At 35.9% G+C, this 15,819-nt stretch overlaps 1 protein-coding gene across 4 annotated transcripts in view; it reads left to right on the forward strand.

The window, feature by feature from the left end:
- The window catches only part of TLL1 (tolloid like 1), a 139,572-nt gene that overhangs the window by 107,420 nt on the left and 16,333 nt on the right, over nt 1–15,819 (forward strand). For 2 of the 4 annotated variants that reach the window (XM_039347450.1, XM_039347451.1), the window contains exons 9-16: nt 361–476; nt 6,204–6,306; nt 7,303–7,419; nt 8,375–8,520; nt 9,983–10,178; nt 12,640–12,765; nt 14,073–14,233; nt 15,092–15,272. In XM_039347450.1, coding sequence (XP_039203384.1) covers nt 361–476; nt 6,204–6,306; nt 7,303–7,419; nt 8,375–8,520; nt 9,983–10,178; nt 12,640–12,765; nt 14,073–14,233; nt 15,092–15,272 — 1,146 coding nt within the window. Of the gene's footprint in view, nt 1–360; nt 477–6,203; nt 6,307–7,302; nt 7,420–8,374; nt 8,521–9,173; nt 9,324–9,982; nt 10,179–12,639; nt 12,766–14,072; nt 14,234–15,091; nt 15,273–15,819 lie in introns of those variants that run through there. The other 2 variants (XM_039347452.1, XM_039347453.1) reach the window with 2 other exon arrangements.

Raw genomic sequence — 15,819 nt, forward strand, 5'->3', positions numbered from 1 at the left:
TCCTAGATCAAATAGTGATTAAATGAAAATGGTAGTTGATTTCCTGCATCATAGCTATTTTTCAGCACTGCTTTTTTTCCCCCTTTACAATATTGTAGTGAAAAGAAAGAAAGTTTGCTTGCCTGGGTGACTCAACAGAGCAATTTTAAAGCCTGCTGTAATTTTGATTTAAAGAAAACTATCTAGAAAAGTATTTACCCCTGGCTGACTCTTGAAATAACGGCTTTGCATAAAGGATGGTCATTTGAATACAAGCATTTCTCTTTCTGCTTCTGGTGAATCCCAGTAAGAAGACGCATGCTTACTCAAGCACCCCTTCTCAGAGAGCTCATAATTTCTCTATTATCTGATGTCTTTCAGCATGTGGCGAAACCTTGCAAGAGTCTACGGGCAACTTTTCCTCGCCAGGATTTCCAAATGGTTATCCGTCATACACACATTGCATATGGAGAATTTCAGTGACTGCTGGAGAAAAGGTACTTTACTCTGATTTCCAGCTCTGGTTCCCGAGAAAGAAAACATTTATTTTATTAGAAATTTTAACGCATTAAAACTGAAGGGCTTGGGCTTGTTAAGAGTGGGTTAATCAAATAAAGCAGTGGTTCTCAACCTTTCTAATGCCGTGACCCCATAATACAGTTCCCCATGTTGTGGTGACCCCCAAGTGGGTGTGGCCACCAATAAGAGAGAGGACAGCTAGGGAAAAGGAAAAAAAATGGCGGACAGCGTGGTTTGGCGACCCCCGTGAAATGGTCGTTTGACCCCAAATGGGGTCCCGACCCACAGGTTGAGAACCACTGAAATAAAGCCTTTGAACTACATTTTCATCCCTTTTATTTTGACTCTTAAGAGATCATAAATCTCTTATTGCAGATCCATTTATGCTTGAAACTTCATGTGAAAATGAGGACAGTCTGGTTATTTCACATTTAGAAAAAAAAATACTAGCATCGTGGATTTTAGTTATGTTGGTCGTGGTACACACTGATGGAGGCTCAAAAACAGATTATCCTACTATTTTTGTAGACAGCATAGGGCAGGGGCAGGCAACCCAAAACATTCAAAGAGCCACTTGGACCCGTTTCCCACCAAAAACAAAACACCGGGAGCCGCAAAATCCTTTTGATATCTAAAATTAAGATAACACTGCATATATCTTTTTTTACCTTTATTATAGGTGTGTGTGTGTGTGTGTGTTTGTGTGTGTGTATGTATGTATATATATATATATATATGTATATATTTGTTTTCTGACACACACACACACACACACACACACGCAGACGCACACACACATTAAAAATAAAAATATGACTTTTGGGAATATCCATACTATTAAAACAATGATCACCAAGAGAACGCTTTAAGAGAATAAAATTACATACAAACAAAGGTAAAAAAAGGATATTTGCAGTGTTATCTTCATTTTAGATGTCAAAATGGTCTCTCTCTCTGTGTGTGTGTCTCTCTCTCCCTCCCTCTCTATCTGCCCTTGGTCTGCCACTCCTCTTCCCCCACTCTCTTTCTTTCTCTCTCTCCCTCCCTCTCTCTTCCCCCCCCCCTCCTATCTGCTGCTCACCTGGCAAGCTTCAAGCTGTTGTCCAACAACTCAGGGGTAGGCAACCTCGTCTCTTTTATGACTCATGGACTTCAACTCCCAGAATTCCTGAGTCAGCCTAACTGGGCTAGCTAGCTCTCTTCTGCCCTTCCTGCTTCCTGCTTCCTGCAGAGACGCAGCAAAGGGAGGAGCTCCGCCCAGTAAGTTTTTCAGATCCTCGGAGAACACTGTGAGTGCACTCTCTTTTACACATACACACACAAACACACACACACACACACACACACACACACAGAGTGAATGAGTGAGTGAGAGTGAGAGAGAGAGTGAGAGAGAGAGAGAGAGAGAAAAGCAGGGAAGCGCAATTGCCTCTCTCTGTCTCTGTCTCTCTCTGCAAAGGCAGAGGAGGCTGGGAGCCACAGGGGAAGGCTCAAAGAGCCGCATGCGGCTCCGGAGCCGCAGGTTGCCGACCTGTGGCATAGGGATTTAAAAGAAACAGTTTTCCAGTCTTGGTTTTTTTTTTTTTTTTTTTTAGAAATTTCTTATTATTTCTTAACATTCATATCAGAAGTATGTCTCAACCCTTTAATTTGGAAAAAAAATTAAGTAGGCTTTTAAACTTCAGGAATTTTCCTGACTACCTGTCAGGGCCATAGCTCTCCTAGAAATGGGAAGAGCTTTTAGTCCCAGATCAAAGGTTGTTAGTTATTTCTTTGATACAAATGGTTATCTGAAAATTGCTCATTTGATGAAAAGATTGCACTTAACTTGTTTAGTTTTGTCAAATCCTGAGAACCTATTTGAGTTATCCCACTGCATTCTGATAGAGCTGTGAAAATGAAACAGATTACTCTGCATCAGACATCATTGCTATTTCTGATTTGTTTATATAGCCACTGATTTTTTAATTGTGCTGACCACTGTTCATTGATTGTTTAACTTTGGAAATTTGTAACCATAGGGTCCTCTTTAACTCTGCTTTGTCTCCAGTTTTTCTGTGTCTGTTGTTGCAGAACATATATTAAAGCAGGGGTAGTCAACCTTGGCTCTTTTATGACTCGTGGACTTCAACTTCCAGAATTGAGCATAGCTGGCTCAGGAATTCTGGGAGTTGAAGTCCATGAGTCATAAAAGAGCCAAGGTTGATTACCCCTGTATTAAAGTAACTTTATAGGCATTGAAGACAACAAGTAATGTCATATTTAGCCATTGTGTTATCCTATCAACCAGTTTTGAAAGATTTTTGTTCTGTTGAGAGATTCCATGTCCAGTATGCCATACCTCTCCATCATTTAATGTGCTTTTTTCTTCCTCTACTGAGTGACCATGCTATAGTACTGTCCTACTAGCCTCATTTCATAACACAAGGAAAAGAAATGTAACAAATAGTTTTTCATCCTGCCTTGTGCATTCTCGGAGGGATAAAAAATGGAAGAACAAAACTGAATTCTGTAACTTTTTTTTTGTTTTAATTCAAATAATTGAGTCTGTTGTACAAGTGTGCTTGCATTTGGGAGAAACAGTCACTAGAAATTGAATTTTGAAAATAATTAAAATACACTTAATATTTCATTATGAAGTGTGTAATTTACTTTTATTAAGCAAGTCATAATTACATATGGTCTGAAATAAAAATATGTATGTCAGAAATCCTACAATTTATAGCATATAAGAAAAAGAAAATAACATATTGCTAATACATCAACTTGTTTTGGTAATAGTCCAATATTACTCATAAAGCTTTAGTCCATCCATTTCAATGGATGGGCTGGAGCATGCCTAATTCTTTAATCAGTCATGGAAGTAGTTGGCAGTCGTAAACACAGCTGTGGTGCCAGACTACCATGTGCTTCAATTCCACTGCATTGTAACCAGTTTGTGTGTTAACTATTTGGATCCCAGTTTTAAACCCAAAAACTTATAAACAGATTTTACCAGTCCCAATAGTCATGAGCAAAGGACAGAAAAGTCCAGATGTTTACTAATGCCATAGCCAGATCCTTAATAGTTGAAAATAACAAGCAAAGTTTATTTTATTGTAGAAATCTGAAGGTTGAGTTCACCTCTCTAGCTCCTTGGTCATTATACTATATATATATATTCCTTAATAACTGTAAAAATCTGAATCCTGGGCATATCTATTCAATACTACACAATCTTCGAACTCCGGGATAAATATAAATCAGCTGTTTATTGTTAAAAAATTTAAAACAATAAAAACAACTATTTACAATGTTAAAACAAACTTAGCTTTCGCTGGTCCACTGCCAGCGTCTTCAGAGTAAAGCATTGGGGTGGAGAAAGATCTCTTATAAGCCTTGTTAACCTAGTTTTTTACACATTGACCGTGTGATAGAGCCATTCGTCTTAACTGACCGTAATTGCCTTAAATAAATGTCCCGCCTCCCCTTGTTTGCACTCCAGTTCCACAACTTCTGTCTCTCCCCTCCTTATCCTTCCTCTCCTTCCTGGTGCTGTTACTGTTGGTATGCCTACTAACCACTCCCCCGCACTCACTTTGGGCCGTGGATCCGAGTTCAGTATCCCAAGTGCCCTTACACTGCTGTTCCCCTCTCCTCCATTCCATTTGTCTGCCTGTTGTTCCTGTCCTCCACTATTTGTCATCATGAGTCCTCTTCTCTCCCGTTTCTCTTCATGTCTGGGTATGCGTGCTTGCAGCTCTACTCCGTCCTTTCGTCCCATCTATGTGCGATCAGCTGGGCTGCCTGCCAGCTCACTCCTGAATTCACTCCCTCTCATCTTTGCCAATCCTATCCTTGCATCCACCGGTTGTCTCCTTGCAATCATTCTGGGCTGGGCGCTCAGCGTTGGCACTGCTGGTGCTTCTCCACTGCTACCCCTCCTCTCTTTCTTACCCTGCTGATCCATCCGTTGTTCTTGCCTTCCCCTCACTATCCTTCTATTTATCTATATATTTGTGTGTGTGTGTGTGTGTGTGTGTGTGTGTGTGTGTGGCAGAGTGTTAAAAGAATGCATATTGCAGATAATATCTGAGCATTATGCTACTGGGCACATTTTAACTAAAAGAAATATTTAAAATATATCCTGAAATCTCATTTTGATAATAATACTGAAGTACTAGTAGAATTTAGTGTAGTATTTGCTAACACTCCTACTGATTATCATAACAATAACACAGGATGGTAAAATTTGGTCACAGATCTCTCACATAATTACTGTTTCTACTTGCTGAGTTTTAAAAAACGTCAATGACATAAAACAATTGCTATATAAAATATAGGGAACAGCGTATCAGTTCCAGAAATTTATTGATATGAGTGTAGAAACCAGTGAATTAACCAACTTATTCCTTTTCCTTCCAAGAATATATACAATTTAATAAACTATTAAATAAAGTAACAAAATTAGATATTTCATTAGAATATTGCATACTATTTTATATCTTGATATATTTTGGGAAGTTTATAAATCTCTTAACATCAAATTACAAAAATGTTTCCATAACTTCAGTATGATTAGATTTTCATAGTGTACTCTATGTAAATTATGGGCAGGTGAAAACCAGTAAGTAAACATTTAAGTTTATTGTTCAAATATCAGTGTTTTATTTCCTTATCGCAAGTAGAGAATGGATAGATTCCCATTCACATACAAAGGACATATGCAAAGTGGTTGTCAGAAGAAGTATACCATTGCAGTATGAAATTTCATTAACTGCACAATAGCAAATAATCATTTTAAAGCAATTGTTCAAAATATGATATGTTCCATCTTAAAATGGTTGCATTCAAAATAATCAATACTCTGATGTTATTGGAATGCTTTAGGCAGACACTGCCCAGAAAATGATTGGCCACCTCTGATACAGTTATGATCACAATAAGTGTCTATTTGTATAATAGGCCAAACCACAGTATTAAAACTTACTTTAAAAAAAATCAATACAAAGCTTTTATCCCCTTCCTACATTTCAAAGTTTCTGTCCCCTGCCTGCGGGAAATCAAAGACATATCAATTGTCTCTATTCTAAAGTGTGGTAATAATCAGGGATTCTTATCTCAGATGCCACTGTGGAGATTGACCTCTGATCCAGCTGATTGCTTTGCAGGATGCAAGAAATCAGACACTATTTTTCCCTCTGTTAAAAGGGTGGTGAAATCCATAGCAGCATCTGATATGTTTCACTGCTAAAATTACTAGGACACACAATTAATGCATTTCATATAAATGTTTATGATATGAATATGCAGGAGAGATTTTGTTAAAGAAGTTCTAGTGACTATCTAAAATATCTACCATGAAATGGATGCAATCTGTTAGGTTCATCATGACTAACAAAATAGAAATTCAAAATCCTTATTACTGGATTTTATCAGAAAATTAACAATCCCTTCCTTCTATTACGTCTGTAAGAGCAGTTTTTGATCTCCTATTTTAATCACCCACATGTCCTCTCTTCTTCTGTCTGTCATAAACACACACATGCCCCATATGATGCTATTCGGAAGGTAAGACTTCCAAAATTATTTTAGAAATATCTTCTTCTACTTTAAAGCCAATATACTGGTAAGAAAAGCTTCCCAATTTTCTTTCTTTCTTTTTTCTTTTTGGTCGGGCTACAAACCAATTTATTGGGTATTTTTCTCTTTTACATTTATTCCAGATTGTTCTAAACTTTACAACAATGGACCTCTATAAGAGCAGCCTCTGCTGGTATGACTACATTGAAGTAAGAGATGGCTACTGGAGAAAATCACCTCTGCTTGGTATGAAACTATGGTGGTCACTTTTGAAAACTGAAAGATAGAAATAACACTAATATAAATGGAAATGGAGTTAATATTTTGAATCAAGCAGGGGTGTCTGTAGGGAGGGGTAAAAAAAGTCAAGATTGCAACCACAATCATGCCATCCAAATCCTACTTCTTTTTTTATGTGCACATGGAAAAGCTGGGAAAAGTGTTATAGGATGATATTATGTAATGGGTATCTCAAGATATGATTTCACAATTAATATAGGTTAGGGTAGTTTAGCTTAAACATAGTAAGTTAGTGTCTGTTATTTACACATCTGCATTATTTCCTTCACAGTAAAGCTTTTTTTAAAAAAATAAATGAAATTATTTCTTCTCCAGTGTTTGTTCCACAATAAATTTTATTTTATTCTCATCTGGCTATTTACAGATGTATTATTGTCCACTGTTGTCAAACACCACACTACCCCCCACTTTACTCCAGCACAGCCATGCCTTTACCTGAGTAAAAGCAGTGGCAGAGTAAAAGCAGTGGCAGAGTAAAAGCTGGAAGAGTGATTAAATCAAGGTTTGGCGAGCACTGTCTGCGCATCCTTTGTTACAGCCTCTTGAAGTCCCCCCAGTTGGGTGACACATTGCCATTTCCAGTAGGGAATTAAATAAATTTACAATTCTAAGCCAAATTTAAATGATCCCCCCAAACAAAAATAACATTTATCATCTCTCTTATCTCTCTCTCTCTTTCATCTATCTATCATCTGTCTGTCTGTCTGTCCGTCAGTCCATCTGTCCATATCTACCTACCTATCTATCTATCTATCTATCTATCTATCTATCTATCTATCTATCTATCTATCTATCTATCTATCTATCCATCCATCCATCCATCCATCCATCCATTCATCCATCTTCCAGAACTGTAGATCTCAGACTGTTTATATCACACTGCATGGCATCATCTTTAGAGATGCCTTAAAATCCATTGTCTCACTTTTTACCTTTTTTTAGGCAGATTCTGCGGAGATAAACTCTCAAATATCCTCACATCTAGCGAGAGTAGGATGTGGATCGAGTTCCGCAGCAGCAGCAACTGGGTAGGAAAAGGTTTTGCAGCCATTTATGAAGGTGAGTCCTTAGGCAAATCAACCAGGTTAAACTTTTATACCAGATTAACATCTATGCCCCAAATTCAGCAGAACATGCATTTTGGCATGACGTGTGAATTTTAAGAAAAGAAGGGGAATACCAAAATACTAAACTATGGCTCTTGAGGTAATCACTTGCTAATTTTTTTTCCTCAGACTGCTTTTACAGTTCAAAGAGGAAAGATTTGAGCAATTATTTAGATTATTTCTTGGATAATTAGCAGTCTTCTTTACTGGCCAGATTTGCTGAAGCTTATTAATAACAGACCCAATAAACTTACAGTGGATCAAACTGGAGAAGATTGCCTTATGTGTTAAAGTAAGGATGGGTGGGTAGATATGAGTTCAGGTGTGGATATGCATTATGGAGGCCAGGCCAAATCAATGTTTTCTTGCATTCAGCCCCTGAATAATTACCAAGTGTCTTTCACAGAGAATACTTCGGTAATATAGTTATTATCTTACACAACTTTCAAGTATCGTATTTTGTGTTTTAATCTCTCAGTAGATATTTCTGGACCCTTCTGAGTGGTAATAAACCTGCAAACTGTGGCAGCATACCAAGTTTTGCATGCTTAGAGCTTCCTTTCTGATGAGAAGGGAATTTTCCATGCACTGCAGATTTCCCATCGTGCACGCCAAGCATTTATTTCCCTTTCATAGGCAACAAAGGGAAGCCCCTACATTAACAGGTATTGGCCCAGACACTGAAGCTGCTGGGTCATTTCCTATGGCTCCTATCCAGTCTGTAATTTACAGTATACATACTGTGTTGCACTGCATACAGTTTTAAACATAAATTTTATCAGGAACACTTGATGAAGGATTCACATATTTGTCATTTGAATGGGTCCTCCAAACACAAATAACTTCTCATAAAAAATAAAATGTAAACACCAGAAGTAAGCCTACATTTCTTTTTTTGTGTTCTTTAGCAATTTGTGGAGGTGAGATACATAAAAATGAAGGCCAGATCCAGTCTCCTAATTATCCCGATGACTACAGACCAATGAAAGAATGTGTGTGGAAAATAGCAGTATCAGAGAACTACAATGTCGGATTAACCTTTCAGGCATTTGAGGTAAAGCCTTTTAACTGATCTGAGCAAACCATCTCGTGGCTAACAGACAGTGACATTTAAGGGAATCCTCATTAAGCCAACATAGACACAAAGCACTCTCTGTAGAACATAAAGCCATACAGTAGTTCATATTTCCTCTCACTGAGAGTTTTTTCATTGCAGAAATTTCAAAAGATGAAAGGGTTTTATATTATCTCACTATTTGAATAGGAGTGTTTTAAAAAGTGACAATAGTTTCTTTTAACAAGTAACTAATCCTGTTCCAAAGTCTATTTAAGGAATAGGACTTTTATTTCTTTCTAAAATCTCTTTGTTCTCATTTCCCTCTTCATACAATTACATCATGCTGATATTTTATAAAGGGATCACAATTGTAATGAATTTTGTAATAATTTTAATTTTTCTACAGTGTAGTTCTGCTGGCAGCCATATTTATTGCATGCTGTTAAACAAGCCTATAATTCTAACCTTTCCTGATTTGTGTTATGATCTAGGCTAGGAAAATATATTTCATAACATTGTCCAAACTCCCTTTGTGACACAGGGATTATAAAATAGGTAGATAGAAATATATAAATGAAACTTAGTAAAATAAAATTTATAAAGTTTTTATACGGAGAGGTCTGATTTTTACTTTCTTTCCTTTTCATTAGCTGTTAAAAATAATAGGAATTCACACTGCAATCCAGCTCATAATCAATCAATTCAGGTTGCAGAACTGTATTCTAAAGAAATGTCAAAAGATTAAAGAGCCATCTTAATGAAACTCATCTGGACTAATGACTGAGGGAAAAGCATTCTCAGTAAGATATAAAATATCTATAGCACAGTTATAGAATGGAAGCCTTGTGGTACTAATATCTCTGTTTAAAGATACTACCTTCCCTGCTTCCTGGAGATATGAAAGAAATATGGCTTCCAAATTAGAATTGCTAGTCTCAATAGACCACTGGACTGAATCATGTAAATAAATTTTTACTGTACTAAATTTTACCTAAGGCAAAAATTATTCCAATCTCATCTATTATATTAAAACCATATTAAAAATGATTTTTGTGGCTCAATAAAATACATTAACTGTTGAATTTCCAAGCTTTATAACTTCCTACTTCTGATTTTTGCATCTACCTTAAATTCAGCTTGATATGTATTTGGCCACAGGGATGACAAATAATCATCTCTTGTGGGCAACATAATCTATCTCCAGTTTAATTTTACTTTTTCAAGAAGTCCTGCTGAGAATTTGAATAGGTTTCCCAAGAAAACAGTATAATATAAATCCTTGACATTTAGTCTTAATGAGGTGTAAAGAAGCTTTTATAATTAGACTGCAAATATTTTTATATTAGAAACTAAGTAATGCAGCTAATCTAAAAATTGTTAGCAGAAATATTAGCATATTATAATTTTAGCATATGTTAGCATATTATAATTTTGATCAAATATCATTTTATATTTGCAGATTGAGAGACATGATAATTGTGCCTATGATTATTTAGAAGTCCGAGATGGAATGAGTGAAAGCAGCCCTTTGATTGGACATTTTTGTGGCTATGATAAACCTGAAGATATAAGATCTACCTCAAATACCCTGTGGATGAAGTTTGTTTCTGATGGAACAGTCAATAAAGCAGGATTTGCTGCTAATTTTTTTAAAGGTAACAGTTTGGGCAATTAGTGGGGTATTTACATTTGGTGCAGTGATTAGAATGCAGTATTGCAGATTAATTCTGCTCACATCGCCAGGAGTTTGATTCTTTCAATCCTGACCAGCTCAAGATTGGTAAAATGAGGATCCAAATTGTTGCTCTGTAAATCAGTGTGAAGCAGCATGTAAATTTAATTGCTATTGCTAATGATAAAACTCAGAAGAAAATAATGTAGATTATTTTATTGTTCAGACATTTTTTCCTGCTTCTGCCCCAATCCTGTAGCCTTCACAACTGAGACTGTCAGATTAGTTTAATCTATGAGTTTTCAGGTTTCTTTTTCATCTTTCATTTATTCTCACCATAAAGTGGTTTCCTAAACCAGAAGATCCCAAGTGATTTGAATGCATTTCTAGGAGCAACTTCTCTCACTAATTTTGCTAAGAGTTCATTTTAAAGCGGAGATCGCAACACAATTCTTTTGAAGCTGAGATTGTTTATTAAACTGGAGGTAGCCTAAAAAGGGTTTATTATACTGGAGATAGCTTAAAGCAGGGTGGAGATAGAGCCTCTGTATACTGAATATGAGAATATACAGCTAAGTGAATATAATACAAGAATCAATTGAATATAATTGAATATAGCAGCATTTATTTATTTACACAGCTGCTCAACTCAGGGCAGCATATATAATCAGAAAATAGCAGAAGTCAATTAAAACCCATAATCAAAGTATAAAACAACCATATGCAAACAGATGTGCCAAGAAAAAACCCCTCATCCAGTGGGTCATATCACTCCCATACCCTGCATTTAAGGTATTGAATGTCTTTGATATTTTCAGCAAGGATGATCAATACTGTATCCATACTGTGCCCAGGTTTGAACCTGATAGAAAGTGATCCAGATAATCCTTTTCATCCAGGGCAATCATCTACTCAACAATCTTCCCTTCCTCTTCTGTTGATCCTTAATCAGTGCCAGGCCACTGTCTCCTTAACCATATATGGAACTATTCCTTCTCTCCAGGAAGAATCTACCACCACTTGAACCCAACCTTTGTAGTAAGATCTTAACCAACAAGAAGGAGCATTATCCTAAAATATAGTTGATGCAGTCACAGTTCCACTGTCTCTATCCAGTTCCTCAATGACAACAGGAAAAAAACTCTTTCTAGATAATCAAATCATCCCATATCTCAGGCAACTCCAGAGAACCTCCACAGGAGAACTCCAACTCAAGTGAATCCAAGAGGTTTTAATTGATTGACTCAATGAAGTACTCAGGAATTCCACCAAGTACCCTATGAAACCTAGCTGCAACCATCAGCAGAGCAGATGAATAAATCCTCTCCCTGCAGTGGGAAGCAGATAGGGGCAGGTCCAAAGCAATAAAAAAATATCTTACATGTTAACGGAATCAATTATGGGATAGATCTTATGAGATAATGGATAACTACAAAAACTATGCTGTACTGAATGAAGAAAGAGGACATTCTAAGAGCATAATTACAAAAAATATAGTATGGGGCTATCTCGTTTCCTAGAGCAGAGGTCCCCAACCTTTTGGGCACCAGGGACCAGTTATGTGGAGAGATGTTTTTTTCTACGGTCCAGAGGGGCGTGGTTTTGTGTGCTGCCTGCATCCTGCAGATGGTGCTTTGCTTGTTTGTGCGGCCCGGTTGCTGGCATGCCGCAGCCCGATACCGGTCCATGGACTGGGGGTTGGGGACCCTTCTAGAGCTTATGCTCACCTTCTAGTGTCTTGTATTGTTAGTATTCCTTGGCCCTCTAAATGTTTTATGGGTGAGCTGACAAAGTTTATTATTTTTCAAGTCCCTGATTAAGTAATTAAGGGGGAAAGTTTTGCTTTATTTTATTCCTCCTAACTAGTGCTAATTTCTCCTATACGTTATCTACACTTATTCTGAATAAATGAAATTACAAAGCATATTATTTCAGTCTCAGCTGTATCCCTGGCTGATCAATGTAAACAACAGAAGTAGAGAATAATAAGTCTCTGGGTAACAGATATTCATGATGGAAGTATGCAAGAACTTTTACTTAGGAAAAGGAACTAAAACATTTTTTAGATCTAGAGCAATGTGATAACACTTGGAAGCAGCTCAGGCAGATTCCTCTCCAATTTACTGGGGTATAAAAAGGGGGGATGGGTATAACACAATCAGACTTGCAAGATTCTGTTATTATAGCCAATCTCAATAAAAATAATTTCAGCCTCCTCGTGGAGTTAATTTTCTGGTCTGGTCTAATCAACTGGGACTGACAGAATATAAGGCCAATGCTTAAAGGAGTGTGCCTGTCTTCTCAGTTATTAGATGTATCCTACTTTGTGAAAATGCTTACATCAATCATAGTTTGAGTTATAAATACAAGCTTGCTGTTGTTGTAATACAGTAGAAAAAAGTGGTATGTTTATGTTTGAATGCAATGCTATTTTTATTTCTCAGAGGAAGATGAATGTGCCAAATTGGACAATGGTGGATGTGAACAACGATGTGTGAATACGCTGGGCAGTTACCAGTGTGCTTGTGATCCAGGTTATGAGCTTGGGCCTGATAAGAAGAGTTGTGAAGGTACTTGCATGTATTAATTTTCAATGTTCCAGAGACAATTTAGCTTTATTACATAGCTTGCTTTTATGGCAAGTACTGTATCTGCATTAAGCCCAATTTTACATTCTTGCCAAGGCTGGTTTTGTATATGTGTTATAACCCTTACATCAGCTATTTCTCAAAAATGCTGACCAGATAATAGATTCCATGCATAGTGAGTTAATAAAAGTTTACTCTAGCCAGCTGGTTATTTTCAATGTCAGTATGTCTTGCTCTTAGTGAGATGGGTATAAATTTTATGAAACCACGGAAAATATTTAACTATTAAAAACATCTCTAGATATAACATTTGTGTGTTCTAAAAGTAGCACTGTGTATTTAAATAAAACAGGAAAAAGATAAAACTTACCATGCTGCTACTTTGTTAAGTCTCTTTACTATCACCAGTCTATAAAGTTGCTTGGGTTTTTACCAAGAATAAGGTAAAATCAGGTCTCAGATTACTGCAAATATGCTCATTTTCCTCTACTTCCATTCCACTTTGTAGATAAGGCAGCAAACAAGGACCTCTGGCCACAAAGAACTATTAAATAGTTAAATATTAAATATACAGTAGCAGTTGCCTAATATACCTGAATGAACCACCAAGTGTCCATTAGAGTAACTCAGAAAGATGGGAGTTAAAACATGGTGTTATATAACAGTTTTGACTTCGTTCCATTGCACAGGGCAAATTATCTTTGTGTCAATAGCTTCATTCATACTCTCAATAATTGCAATAAAGAGATGAATTAGGACAGTGGTTTTCAGCTTGCAGGCCACGCCCCACTCCAGCTCCACAAAGGCAAAAAACATAATATGTCACGATATGTCATGTGACACGATCGAGTTTGACACCCGTGTCCTAGACCCACCATGGATTATGTTATGGTTTGTCTTTTATTTTCTATTTTGACTTTTAGGAGTCTACAGTTTGAGTTGATACAAAGTTGAAAATATGAGTTAAAAAAAAGAAGAAACTGGGGGATTTTCTGAGAGTCATAAGATACAGTACATACAGTATTTGCTTTTTTAAAAAACAAAACAACATTTGTGCATGCATCTACATTGTTCTTCAGCCTCCCTATCTGCAGTCCATATATGCTAATAGATAGCATTGGCCATTATTTTGAATTTATCTGTTTTGTTTTGAAAAAATAGATTAATAGATTTTTTTTACTGAATTTTTTAAAAAATTAATTAATTACTATTTAATATTTTTCGCATGTACAAACTATGATTTTATGAACTTGTAACTTTATGAATCTATTGTTTTGCTTTTTTTCCAGCTGCCTGTGGGGGTCTTCTGACAAAACTGAATGGGACTCTAACAACACCAGGATGGCCCAAAGAATACCCTCCTAATAAACACTGTGTGTGGCAACTTGTTGCTCCCACCCAGTATAGAATCTCAGTGAAGTTTGAGTTCTTTGAACTGGAAGGGAGTGAAGTAAGTTAATGACATCCGAAGCTGATATTTGCTTATGTAATCAATAGTAGCAGTATATAAAATAGATCCTATTAATGAAAAATATTCATCTTAATTATTGTTTTCTTAATGGGCTCTTAATTCTTATTTCTTGGGCTTTCTTAGCTGCATGCTGAATAATCCACTTGAAATCAATACACAAATGAAATCATGACTACTGTTCTAAATCCACTTTGAGATTGGAGATTATTACATGAACATACATGAATATACTCCCATAATTAAAAACATATATCAACACACTATCAAAATTTTAGTCTAGAATTAGAATTTTTAAGAGCCAGGAAAAGTCAAGATGACCAAATGTTAGGTCTTTCCATAGAGAATATCATTCATTCAGTAAAAAAGTTAAAAAGATTTTAGTTAACAAATTAATAAGAATGTTCCAACTCATTTAATACCAGTTTACAGACATAGAAGAGAGTCATGATTTAGATAACCAAAATGGAAAATTAAGTTTTTAAATTAAACCAAACATATGGAAATATCAAGGAAGGCAAATTAAAATGAAAAAATACATAGGTATAACAGCACTCTTTGCATTACTCATTATTATTAATAGCAATTTGAATCATAATACAACTGAGCTGATATTAAGATCCTGCCATCAGAAGGGTTCTAGTCTGTCATGTTACTCAAGAAAAAAAACTATCCAAAGCCTCTTCTATATTTGATCAATTGTGATGTAATGAGCAATGCAAGCAATAAAATAAAGAAAAAGAACTAAACCACATTATCTCTCATGGTTGAAGGTATAAATTGAAAGATAAATATATTTCTTAGTTACATTAGGATTAATACTGATGTTTCATTTTTTAGGTGTGCAAATACGATTACGTGGAAATCCGTAGTGGCCTTTCTACTGATTCCAAACCACATGGCAAATTTTGTGGTACAGAAGTGCCTGAAGTTATCACATCCCAGTATAACAACATGAGAATTGAGTTCAAATCTGATAACACAGTTTCAAAAAAAGGTTTCAAAGCTCACTTCTTCTCAGGTATTAAAACAAATAAATAGGTGTGATTTGTATGAATGTTTGGGTTTTTCACACACAACTAAAGTTTTTGAAAACTCCAGGATAAGATTTGCTTATGTTTTTCATTTTTTGGTTCCAATCAAGATGAATGGCCTGTCTCTTAACAAGTTCAGTTTCAATTTTTCACTTAATTAAATAAGTTAATATTGATTGCAGTATACTATAATAATCATGACAAGGACATATATTATTAGTTATAATTATAATGCATATTATTATTTTACTATCCAGATTTCATTATTCATTTACTTTCCTAATTATATTGGTTTTTTTTTATTTGCAGTAATTTTCTCTAAGTGTTTTTTTTCCCTTAAAAATGGCATGTTTTCACACAATAAAGAAGATGCACACATAAGTTAATGTCTATGGAGATTCTCAGTTATCCAGGTCATGGTTGTCCCAAAGTTCAAAGAAAAACAAGAAAGTCCAGTTGCCTCTTGAAAAAAGCACCTTTGGATGACTGAAAATTCCATAGACTTTTAGTTATGCACTTTGGGATGAACATCCT

Source organism: Crotalus tigris, unplaced genomic scaffold (genome assembly GCF_016545835.1).
Source record: "Crotalus tigris isolate CLP2741 ecotype Arizona unplaced genomic scaffold, ASM1654583v1 scf7180000018073.2002930, whole genome shotgun sequence".
In the NCBI taxonomy this organism is placed as follows: Eukaryota; Metazoa; Chordata; class Lepidosauria; order Squamata; family Viperidae; genus Crotalus; species Crotalus tigris.